At 48.0% G+C, this 12,499-nt stretch overlaps 1 protein-coding gene across 6 annotated transcripts in view; it reads left to right on the forward strand.

Moving 5' to 3' along the window:
* SYNDIG1 (synapse differentiation inducing 1) overlaps positions 1–12,499 on the forward strand; it is a 102,415-nt gene that overhangs the window by 40,612 nt on the left and 49,304 nt on the right. For all 6 annotated transcript variants that reach the window (XM_070472245.1, XM_020878141.2, XM_020878154.2 and 3 more), the window contains one exon: positions 9,816–10,373. In XM_070472245.1, coding sequence (XP_070328346.1) covers positions 9,894–10,373 — 480 coding nt within the window. In that variant the 5' untranslated portion in view covers positions 9,816–9,893. The remainder of the gene's footprint in view (positions 1–9,815; positions 10,374–12,499) is intronic.

Below are 12,499 nucleotides of genomic sequence, written 5' to 3' on the forward strand. Positions count from 1 at the left end.
GACCATCATCAGAGTGGAGTAAGTCAGAAGGAAAAGCAAATACTGTACATTGATGCATATATGTGGAATATGAAAAATAAACTGGTGTAGACAATCTTATTTACAAAGCAGAAACAGAGACACGGATGTAGAGAACACAGGTGTGGACACCAAGGGGGAGAGAGAGGTGGGGTGGACTGGGAGGCTGGGGGTGACGTGTATATATTATTGATACTGTGTGTAACATAACCAATGAGAACCTACTGTACAGAACTGGGGACTCTACTCAGCGCTCTGTGGTGATCTAAACAGGAAGAAAATCCAAAAAAGAGGGGATCTATGTCCACAGATAAACAATTCACTTTGCCATGCAGTAGAAACTAAGATAACACTGCAAAGCAACCCTTCTCCAATAAAATATTTATAAAGACCCACAAAAAAATAAAGTTGGCAGCTATTTTCTCTCGACACATTGTCATTCTGATGTTTGTTGCTGAGTAAATTATCTGCCTTTTTCCTCTGACTACTTATAAGGTCTCCTTGAAGTTTACGTTCATCAGCTTGACTACAGCATGTCCGTGAGGCACTCCTGTGTTTATCTCTCCTTTCTTTCTGGAACTCTTACTAGAAATGGGTTGAACCTTCTTATTCTGTACTCCACACTCTTAACCACCCTTTTATATTTTCTGTCTCTTTTTCTTTTAATAGTGCAGTCTGGATATTTTCCTCAAAAGTATCTTCTAGTTTGTTTTTTTTTTTTTCTTCAGCTGTGTCTATTTTGCTATTTTTAATTCTGTTGAGTTTTTCTAACAACTGAAATGTTTTCACTTTTTAAAATTCAAACTTTTTATTTTTTTCTGTTTATTTCTGATAGTCCCTTGTTACTTGCTCATCTTTAAATATTTCTATTTCTTTCATAAATATTTCACAAATTATTTCTATCATTTAACTCTGTTAACTTCTATAAATATTTCCATAAATATTTCCTTAACAATTGTTCTATATTCCTACTATCTAATATCTGAAGTCCTTGATTGTCCAAAGCTATTTTTTTCTATTGATTCTCACTCACAGGAGCATGAAGTCTTTGTGTGGGAGGAACCTTAATTGTCAGCTTATTTCATGATCTTATTTTTTTAATATTTATATTTTCTGGCCGGGTCAGGTCTTAGTTGTGGCATGCAGGATTTTTGCTGCATCATGCAGGTTCTTCTGGTGCCAGGTGAGGACTTAGTTGCCCCATGAAATGTGGAATCTTAATTCCCTGACCAGGAATCAAACCTGCGTCCCCTGCACTGCAAGGCGGATTCTTAACCCCTGGACCACCAGAGAAGTCCCCTGTTTGATACTTTGTTGTTGTTGTTTAGTCACTGAGTCGTGTCGGACTCTTTGCAACCCCATGGACTGCAGCAGGCCAGGCTTCCCTGTCCTTCACCATCTCCCTGAGTTTGCTCAAACTCATGTGCATTGAGTCAGTGATGCCATCCAACCATCTCATCCTCTATTGCCCCCTTATCCTCTTGCCCTCAGTCTTTCCCAGAATCAGGGTCTTTTCCAATCCTTTGGCTCTTCACATCAGGTGGTCAAAGTATTCGAGCTTGAGCTTCAGCACCAGTCCTTCCAATGAATATTCTGGGTTGATTTCCTTGAGAATTGCCTGGTTTAATCTCCTTGCAGTCCAAGGGACTCTCAAGAGTCTTCTCCAGCACCACAGTTTGAAAGCATCAATTCTTCAACACTCAACCTTCTTTATGGTCCAACTCCCTTATATGCTTAAATTAGGAGAGCTTTCCATCCCAGAGCTTTGATTCTATTTCTGCCTGGAGCCAGGGGTCATCACTTACTTGACACTATGTCATAATCTATTAAACAGTGAGTCTCAAAATGTGGTCCATGGATCTGCATATCCACATCCCACTGGATAAAAAACTGCTGGGGGCCTGGGAATCTGTGCTTGGTGATGCTAGTCCTTACACTGAGGCCACTTCCATCGAGTCTCAGCTGAGAATTAGGGGTCGGGTATCAACTTCACCGTCTTATGTTTCTACCAAAGCTGTGTAACTCACTGTCACTATTGTGGTTGGCATCCTACATCAGTGCAACTCTGCCCCTCCCAGTAGTTCTTCATGGAAAGGCAGTGGTCTTTTGTGATTTCCTTCCACAACCAGCATGTCTCCAGGTGTGTCCTAATCCTGGGTCTTGTTTTGCAGTAAGAGAAACTCTTGGAGCATGTTGTCAACTTTAAAGTCAGAAGGGATGGTCTATCTATCTGTTGAGATTTTAATTTCACAAATATTATTTTTTACTTTTAAAGTTCTAAGTCTTTCATTTTTAAACACAGTAAGCATGTTTATCCTGTACCTGTATCTGACATGTGTGGCCCCAGTTCTGCAGTGTTTGCTCATCTCTGCTAAAAGTGAAAGTGAAAGTCACTCGGTCATGTCTGACACTTTGCAACACCATGGACTATACAGTCCATGGAATTCTCCAGGCAAGAATACTGGAGTGGGTAGCCATTCCCTTCTCCAGGGGATCTTCCCAACTCAGGGATCAGACCCAGGTCTCCTGCACTGCAGGCAGATTCTTTACCAGCTGAGCCACCCACCCCTGATGACTAGGGCTTGTTTCCTCAAGTGCTTAATTCCAGACTTGAGTTCCACAGCATGATCTGTGAACATTTTCTGAGATCTGTCTTTAGAACATTCTTCCAGAGGGGATTTTCATTTGCTCCTGCAAAGAATCAGAGCAGAGGTGAGTGGGATTTCCCAGCCCTGAAATTTGGAGTTCCCTCCAAACTGAGTGTTCAAGGCATACGAAGGGTGAGGACTTGAGGTTCAAGTGCAGGCTTGTGGCTGCAGGTTCTCTGAGTTGAAGTTGCCCCAAGCTACAGGTCACTCGCAAGAGCTAAGGAACAAGAATATTTACTTGCAAGACTGCTGTCTCTATCACTCACTGGAGAGGAGGAAGATTCTTGCTTGAGTCTGTGTCCTCATTCACAGCCCTATCGAGGAATTCTTTGACTGCACAGGTGGCCTCCATACCTCTTAACCACAGAGTTGTGTAGGGGGTGGGCTGTCATTGCTATTGATGGTGACGGTAGTGTCCACATCATCTTGTGCTGTTGGTGGTAGTGATGCTAGTGGTAGGGGTGGTGGTGGTATGGGAGGGGTTATGGTCAGGAATCAGTCAGCTTTTCCTTTGAAGAGCAGATAAAAGCTATTTTAGGCTTTGCAGATCATATGGCTTCTTATTACAGGTGTTTAACTGCTCTTTTAGTGCAGAACTGTTAGAAGCATATGTGAATGAACGGATGTGGATGGGGTTCAATAAAACTGTATTTATGGTTACTAACAGGCTTCCCTGATGACTCAGGTGGTAAAGAATCTGCCTGCAGTGCAGGATATCTGGGTTCAATCCCTGGGTCGGGAAGATCCCCTGGAGAAGGAAATGGCTACCCACTCTAGAATTCTTGCCTGGAGAATCCCATGGACAGAGGAGTTTCTAGTTTCTCAGTTTTCATGTATCATGGAATATACTTCTGATCTTCAGTCATTTAAAGATGTAAAAAAATCTTTCTTGCTTGTGGGTTGAATGTGTCTGACGGGGTATAGTTTGCCAATTCCTGGTGATGGTAGTGGTGGTGGTAATGTGATGATGATGGTGAAAATGGTGATGATAGAGGTGATGGTGATGGTGGTGGTGGTGGTGGTGGTGGTAATGATGGTAATGATGGTGGAGATGGTGGTGATGGTGATGGTGGAGATGGTGGAGCTGGTGATGATAGTGGTGATGGTGATGGTGGAGCTGGTGATGATAGTGGTGATGGTGATGGTGGAGATGGTGGTGATGGTGAAGATGGAGGTGATGATGGAACTGGTGATGATTGTTGTGATGGCGATGGTGGAGGTGGTAGTGGTGATGGTGGAGATGGTAATGATGGTAGTAATGGTGATGGTGGAGATGATGGCGATTAAAAGCTAGAGGTGGTGAAGGTAGACATGGAGGTACTATTGGAAAGGAAGACTCTTCCCACAACATCTTCCTTAAGACTGAGATAGAGACCTACAGAGCTAAAGGAAGTTAGCACAACTTTCACAGACAGCAGAGTCCTTGATACACAGGTTTACACACTTCTGATATCACAGCCTTTCCTCTCCATAGTCATGAATCAGGCTCAGATTCCTGTGCTCTCCCCAGAGGTGCTGTGACAGAGCCTGGCTCCCCACAGGAGTCTGAATCAGCTGTGTGATCAGGAAGTCCCCAACCACCCGAAATGATGAGTTGGGTGATGCAGCATTTTGCAATTGTAATGTGCCATTTAAACGTTAAATAACAATAACCGATCTGGTTCTAATGCTTCATTAACTTTCTCCACTGCCAAATCACAGGCTTTTGTGTGTGTTTATGCTAAAGGCAGATTTTAATTGTTTTAATGAGGATTTGCAAGCAGATCTCTTCTCTTGACACTTGGGCACTGGTGAGAATGCATCTATTATTTGCTTAGCAGGAGGGAAGTATTACTGTTGACACAAGAGGCGTCTGACAGTGTTGGGGTTTAGGGAAGATCCCGTACCTGGTGCCCTCCTAACGCTTTGCTGATGGAGCCGTGTGAGGGCAGATTGTGTGAGGAGCAATCCAGGCCTGTCACAGGGCCCAAGCGTCGTGCGAAACGAATCTGCTGATTAGTTTTGTTTTCCCCATCTACTGCCTAGTCAGTTTGCTCTGTTCTCCTTTGATTCAAAGATGCTGCTCTAAAGGTAGTTCTACATGTTAACTGTGACTCTTGCTGCACACAATCTGGCACAGATAAGGGTGTTAATCAGCCGCATAGGCACAGACATCAAGTACTACTCTACGAAATTCCTTGCTCCCCCAATAGACACACATTAACAGTGCAGATGCTCCTGTCTTCCAGGGGATGCGGGAGTGAGTGAGAGGAGGTGGGGAGATAGATTTTTTTCAAAATCTAGAATTGTTTACAGGCTCAGAGAAAAAGACAACTTATAGGAAGAAGGTTTAGTTCTTCACTTGCGTTTACTTCATTGCTCATACCTCTGGAAATTATTACACCTACTACTCTGGTTCTCAAAACTTTCTTTAGATTTTTTTTTTTTCTGAGTTACTTCCTCAGAGCCACACATTTATGAAATATTGGAAACAAGGTTGAGAGAAACATAACCTGGAATATGTAATCCCAGTTTCTCCACGGAGAGGTTCATGTATAATTCTGCCATATTCATAATTAAGTGTCCCGGTGGTGCGCGTGTGTGGTGGGGCCAGATGCAGATAGAGCTCAGCATCGCTCAGACCCTGTTTCTGGTGAGGGAGATGGAGGCTTGGACCGCAGTCTGTGCCACCTTGTTTGAAGCCCCTGCTGCTCTGGGGTCGGAGCTTTCTGTTCAATGAAGAGGCAGGCTCAGCCCGCGGTGTGCCCTCCATCAGCAGGTCACATGGCCTGTCTGCTTACGGGCTTTCTTTGGTCCAGCTGAGGTGGGGGAGACCCTGCCTCCGCTCTCCACACTCCTAGGGCATCTGTCACTCCATGTTCCGGAGCCAGACATGAAATGCCTTTCCTGCACTCCAGAGGTGCAGACTGAGAGTTCATTTTGCTTTGTTCTGTTTTGAAGACATTTCCATTCTGACTTGGTTTCCCTTGTGGTTCAAACAGTAAAGAATCTGCATGCAGATGCATGCATGCAGCCCAGGTTTGATCCCTGGGTTAGGAAGATCCGCTGGAGGAGGAAATGGCAACCCACTCGTGTATTCCTGCCTGGAAAACCCCATGGACAGAGGAACCTGGCAGGCTACAGTCCGTGGGGTCACAAAGAGTCAGACATGACTGAGCGACTAGTGCAGTCATCACCATTCTGACTGCACATTTGCCAGAAAAAGAAAGCTCTATTGTACTAACAACTCAATAGGAGGGGTGCAGTCATAATTAATCCAGTATTACATAGGATCTCAAGGAGAACAACCGCCCCCTCCAACAAAATGTCATGCAGCCACACAACAGATGACCCCTCGGCCGTGGAAGGAACAAAGCACTGCCACGGACACATGGATGCACCCTGAACACATGATACTCAGTGAGAGAAGCCCGTCACAGACATCACATGCACGATTCTTTTTATGTGAAGCATCCAGAGTAATCAAACCCATACACGCAGCAGGCAGACTGGCATCTGCCAGCGGCTGGGGGAGAGGGCAGTGCTTGCTGTGTAACAAGTGATGGAAATATTCTGGAAATGGATGGGGGGAAGACTGCACACCTCTGTGAGTATGCTACAAGCCTGGGAATTGTGCACTTTAAAAGTCAGGTGGGGCCTTCCCTGGTGGTCCAGTGGTTAGGAATCCGCCTTGTGATGCAGCAGGTGCGGGTTCGATCTCTGGGGAGCTGAGATTCCACGAGCTGTGGAGCAACTAAGCCCACGTGCCACAACTACTGAGCCTGCGCTCCAGAGCCTGTGCGCCACAACTCAAGAGCCCGTGCACCGAGACGGAAGAGCCCACATGACACTGCCAAGATCCTTCGTGCTGCAGCTAAGACCTCATGCAGCCGAATAAATCAATTAATATTTTAAAACTAGTTTTAAAAATAAAAAAGTAAAAGTCAGGTGAACATTATGATGTTGGCACGTGTGCACTGGGTCATGTCCAACTCTCTGCAACCCCATGGGCTCCTCTGTCCATGGAATTTTCTGGGCAAAAATACTGGGGCAGGTTGCCATTTCCTCCTCCAGGGGATCTTCCTAACCCAGGGACCTTCCCAACCCGGGAATCGAACCTGTGTCTCTAGATTATATCCCAATAATGTTGTTATTTTTTTTTTTTTAATGAATGAAGTTACTAACTAAAATGAGAGAACAACAGAACTGGGATCTTCTTGAAACAGCACGCACCCCTCAGCTGTGAGGGCTGACGGTGGGGTCCACAGTCTGACAAGCTTCCCCAATTTTCTGGGTGATGCGTGGGTGTCATTCCAGCTGAGTGAGGAGATGGTATAACTTGGAGTCAGACATACCTAGTTCAAATCCCACCTGTTTCTCTTCCTGGCTGGAGCATCTTTTCTTTTTTTCTTTGCTTTTTAACACACTGTCTGGGTTTGTCATCACTTTCCTGCCAAGAAGCAATCATCTTCCAATTTCATGGCTGCAGTCACCATCCAACAGTGATTTTAGAGCCCAAGAAGAGGAAACCTGTCACTGCTTCCACCTTTTCCCCTCCTATTTGCCATGATGTGATGGGACCAGATGCCATGATCTTAGGTTTTTTTAATATTTAATTTTAGGTCAGTCTCTTCCTTCACCCTCATCAAGAGGTTCTTTAGTTCTCTTTGCTTTCTGCCATTAGAGTGGTATTATCCACATATCTGAAGTTGTTGATATTCCTCCCAGCAATTCACTAGAGAGCATTCCCTAAAAAGTGCAAAATCGCCCTTGTGTTGTTCATTCGGATCTAGTCAGTAGCTCCAGGTGGTCAAGACTCCGCCTTCCTGACTGAATCCCAGGGGCTGCTGATGCTGCAGGTTTTCAGCTGACTCTGGGTGGTGGAGAAGTAAGCTGTGCCTGCCTCCAAATGCCACAATTTCAACCGACTTCGGGATTGGTACAAGGCAAGGAGATCCCTAAGTAGGGTTAGTCCAATCCTGTAACCCTTGAGACTGTTACTTTTGACAAACATTCACTGAACACTGGCTGTATACCAGGGCAAGAACAGGGAGGGAACTGTGGTCCTTTTGTCTCGGGCTCTGGGCAGGGCAGGGCTGAGGAGGTGGTGATGTTGAGTAGCTGTCACATTGGCAGAGAAGGATACACCAGGAGCTGTAGGAGGAACCGGAGCCCAGCGGCCAGGAACACACCAGAAAAGGGAGGGTCACGCTGGCTATGCTGGAACAAGGGACTCCATCCAAGAAGAGGAATTTAAACAAATGCAACCACATATCATTTGTAAGATACTCACTGCAGATCTTGGCAGAAGGAGCTGAGTCTGAGAAGCTGATCTGAGCTTCAAGGTTTTTCTGGTCTTGGTGGCACATCCAGCCCTGCATGAGGGGCCCATCAGCTTCTCTGTGGAAGGATGAAGATCAGAGAGGCTGGATGTTTGGACCAGAAGCACCTGGAGGAGCTGGGAAGGTGACCAGGTGTGGAGGTGACGCTCACACACAGGACATGCTTCACAGGGGCTCAGAATTCCTGGTTTTAGCCCTTGGTTGTTACTGGGCCCCAGGACTGAGGGCTCAGAGGCCCAGCAGCAGAGCTGGCACTGTGTTCGGACCTCTCAAACGTGTCACGGTGTCAAGTGGTGACACGCACGCCTCTCAGTGCATACCCTGCCCTCAACCAGTCATCTGTCGACGTGATTAAACTGCTATTTTCCCATTAATCACAAGGGTGTCTTCTTTCTCTCCTCCTCTGCTCGGTGTGAAATTGTATATTCCTGTGCGTGTGTGCATGCTCAGTCGCTTCAGTTGTATCCAACTCCTTGTGACCCTGTGGACTGTAGCACCCCAGGCTCCTCTGTCCATGGGATTCTCCAGGCAAGAATACTGGAGTGGGTTGCCATTCCCTTCTCCAGGGGATCTTCCTGACCCAGGGACTGAACCCGAGTCTCTTATGTTTCCTGCATTGGCAGGTGGGTTCTTTACCACTAGTGCCACCTTAGATTCCTGTAGCTACCCCCAAACAAAGCAGTTATAATGTAAGACAGTTCTTAAATCTCCTAGAAAACCAGAACAGCAAAAGCCTCAAGATGGAATGCTACTACATAATAGTTATTAACTTGCAAAGAGGAAAAGCTGTCTCCCCAAAATCGTAACCTTTGGTGTCTTCTTCTTAACATTTGAAACTCTAGAAAGGAACCTGATCTAGGGGGAAATAGTTTAGAATAATTCTTAATTGTATCCCAGATGCACAGGTGTTTCTGTAAGCTGAGCACCATTGAGACAGGGAAATTTTCAGTCCACTTCCTGTGACCCTGCTGAAGGCCAGTGTGAGTGTCAGAATAATTCTAACATGTGTGTAGAACATACTAAAATGTGCATGTAAGATTTCCTCAGCTGGGGAACTTAGTCCATGTACAGCACTAACATGTAGGTCTTCTTATCACTTACCTTCTAAATCTGTGTGGGGCATTTTGGTTTTGTTTTTATCCTACAAAAGCATTTTATGGTAAGTTATATGCAAAAGCAACTTAGTTCTTAAGGAAAAATAAAAGATAAAATAGATCAATATTTAAGATATAAAGATAAAAATACATTACTCAAAAATCTTGAATTTATTAGAATATAAAGCTTTTAAATCCCTCTAGTCAAAATTTCATTCACAAGAGGTTGTAGGTTGGTTGCTTGTTGAAAATCTATTTGAAAAGATCAAAAGCTAAAATAATTCTTTATTCCTTTGTTCCATTAGTACTAAGTCACAAGATCTTTGTAAGTCAGACCTCTCTTCCTTGGTGCGAGTTTTTCTGCTGGGATGAGGAGCCTGGGAGAGTTGAATGAATGGCCCCACTCGCCCCGTGGTCAAGCCTGGTGTGGATGGGCTTGCCTGTGGGTTTCAGGAGTCAGCTGAAATCCTGGGGTTCTCTGGGGTGGCAATAGTCCTAATTCCTGCACAGCCTCCTTCACTGGGAAGCAGAGTCTGTCCAAAGATGTACAGGGTCTATCTCTGCCTCCCTCTGGCCACTGCCCCCACTGAGCCTGTCTAAACCATGAGGGTAAGTGGGTTCAGATCAGTGACCATTCACCCCAGCGACCAGGACACCCTGGGACAATCAGAGCCTGACTGATGAGCTTTTCAGGTGTGATTTCCTTGTCTCATCTCCGTTTCTTCCTCCTCCAGGAGAAATGGGCCCCGTGAGGCAAGCGTGACCCTCGAGTCCAGCCCGCCAGCCCAACGACCAGCCGGGAGGACAGCGCCATGGCTGGAGTCGTGGAGCAGAAGAGCGGGCTGGTGCACGGCAAGCTGGGCGAGGCTGGCAAGAGGAACGGCCTCATCAACACCAGGAGCCTGGTGGCCGAGAGCCGGGATGGCCTGGTGTCCGTGTACCCTGCTCCCCAGTACCAGAGCTGCCGGGTGGTGGGCAGCGTGGCGCCGGCTGGCCCAGACGGCACCAGGAACGAGCCGCTCCAACAGCTGCTGGACCCCAGCACGCTCCAGCAGTCAGTGGAGTCCCGCTACCGGCCCAACCTCATCCTCTACTCGGAGAGCGTGCTGCGCCCCTGGGGGGACGGTGTGGCGGCCGACTGCTGTGAGACCACCTTCATCGAGGATCGCTCGCCCACCAAGGAGAGCCTGGAGTACCCCGATGGCAAGTTCATTGACCTCTCGCCCGAAGACATCAAGATCCACACGCTGTCCTACGACGTGGAAGAGGAGGAGGAGTTCCAAGAGCTGGAGGTCAGAGCATGTGTTTGTCACGGGCCGTCGGGAGTGGGACGTGGGGCTCTGGGGGGACGAGAGCCAGGCCGGTGCAAGTCAGGACATGAAGCCAGTGAGTGAAAGTGCAAGGAAACCGCAGCCTCCTGGGCACCCTTCACTCAGAATCTGTGTGAAAGATACAGGGATGGAGAAGGAGGTGAGGACTGGGACCTAGGGCTTCAGCGGGGATTCTGCTTAGGGGACACAAGGTTGAGGCCATCAGGATGGCACTAAGATGTGTTTAAGGGTTGACCGTGCTGGCAGCTCAAGGGGCTGGGGGTCTCTGCTGACTGCCTGGACACAGGGGAGAGTGCTGTGCTGTGCTAAGTGGCTTCAGTTGTGTACGATTCTATGGATGGTAGCCCACCAGGCTCCTCTGTCCAAGGGATTCTCCTGGAAAGAATACTGGAGTGGGTTGCCATGCCCTCATCCAGGGACTCTTCCTGGCCCAGGGAACAGTGGCCACTGGCCAAAGCCCCTGGGGGAAGAAGGTTCCGCACGAGCCTAGAAGTGCACACTTTGGAACAATTTGGGATATTTTGGTTGCCACATGTGGTTTCCTTAATTTGACATTCTGGAGTATTTACTAAGGATTGTTGGAACAGCTGAAACCTAAAACTGGCTGGAAGAAATAGTTGAAATTGATAGCATCAGGGGCAGACAAGCTGAATTATTGTAGAGTCCCGTCTCCCGCAGGGCAGGCACGGGCGTCGGATCACACTCTTAGAAACATGCGTGTTGGCCATGCTGTGCCGCACAGCTGCCCCCATGGTGGGGTGAGAGCAACGCCACAGGGGTCTGAGCCCAGGAGACCAGCACCCAGTCTGGGGGGCAGTTGTTTCATGGCTGTGGGGATGGCTGGAAGAAGGCTGCTCCACTGGGCTTGCCGGGTTCCCCTACTGGCCTGAGCCTGAGAGTGCGGGCTGCCCACTAGCCCTGGAGACAGGCCCACACACCTGTCATCACACGGCAGCCACGTGAGTCCAGCAAGCCAGAGCTCTCCAAGCCTGTGCATGGAACACACCTTACATCTGACCGCCCCAAGCAAGTCATGTGACCAAGACCAAAGTCGGTGTGCAAGGGGCTGCTCAGGGTGACAGGACAGGAACATATCAGCCGGGGGCCAGGACGGCAGCAGCCCCCAGAGAACAAGGGTGCAGACCACTCAGCATCACTCTTTAATCGTCAGACTGAATGGAACGAAAACAGTCATGCTCCTATTGTGAATGAAACAAAAAACTCAGCCCACACTGACCTGAGGCTCTTCCCAGGAAGCGGCTCTACTTCAGACAAGAGAGAAAACATGGTTTTGCATCCTTGGGGAATGCCATAGCATCCCTGGGTCTACAGCAGAGCAATTCTGTTTCCAGGAAATTGCAGTTTGCAGAGAGCTTTGCCCAGGTAGGAGCAGGGTCTGTTGCAGGAGCTTCCCCTCTGCCCTCATCTCCTGTCTGATCGGGCTCGCCCTGCACTTGCAGCAAAGCGGTCCTAGTGCAGATAGGTCTGCTCCCCAGGCACGCATCTGCAGGAGCTCATGTGGTTGCGTCCTCTGGGGTCGGCGGTGTTAGCAAGCAGATCCGCAGCTCATTGAAAGTGTCTCACGGAGGGGCCTTGGCCACGGCATCTGCCCTGCACTGTCTCACAGCGGAGAGTAGTCCTGGGGGGCTCTGGAGGTGCACAAGGATGGAGGGTGGCCAAGCAGGCCACCTCGGGAGCCCTGGGCATCCTCCAGGTGTGTGATCACCAGGCTGGGGCCTCCTCCTGGTTCCCGGACACAACAGCTAAACCTCATCTCCAGGACCCCAACTGCTGGAAATCACATTTCCTTGTCACACAGACAAATTTAAACAGAGAGATGCAGGTACACCTAATAAAGCAGTTCTGCAAAATGTCAAATTCGGGTTTAAAGCTGTGAAAAGAAGTGGCTGCAGGTCAGGACTGGAGGGCCTTGCTGCGTGTTGAAAGGCTGATTGCCACCCCTTTGTGACAAAGCCAAGTCTGCATATCCATCAGAGAGCCCATGGAATGTCATCACTGGGAACCAGTGATGCAGGAGGAAAGGGGAAGGAGATGCACGCTTTTGGAGCATCTTCCCTCCCTCCTCT

Source organism: Odocoileus virginianus, chromosome 9, assembly GCF_023699985.2.
Source record: "Odocoileus virginianus isolate 20LAN1187 ecotype Illinois chromosome 9, Ovbor_1.2, whole genome shotgun sequence".
In the NCBI taxonomy this organism is placed as follows: Eukaryota; Metazoa; Chordata; class Mammalia; order Artiodactyla; family Cervidae; genus Odocoileus; species Odocoileus virginianus.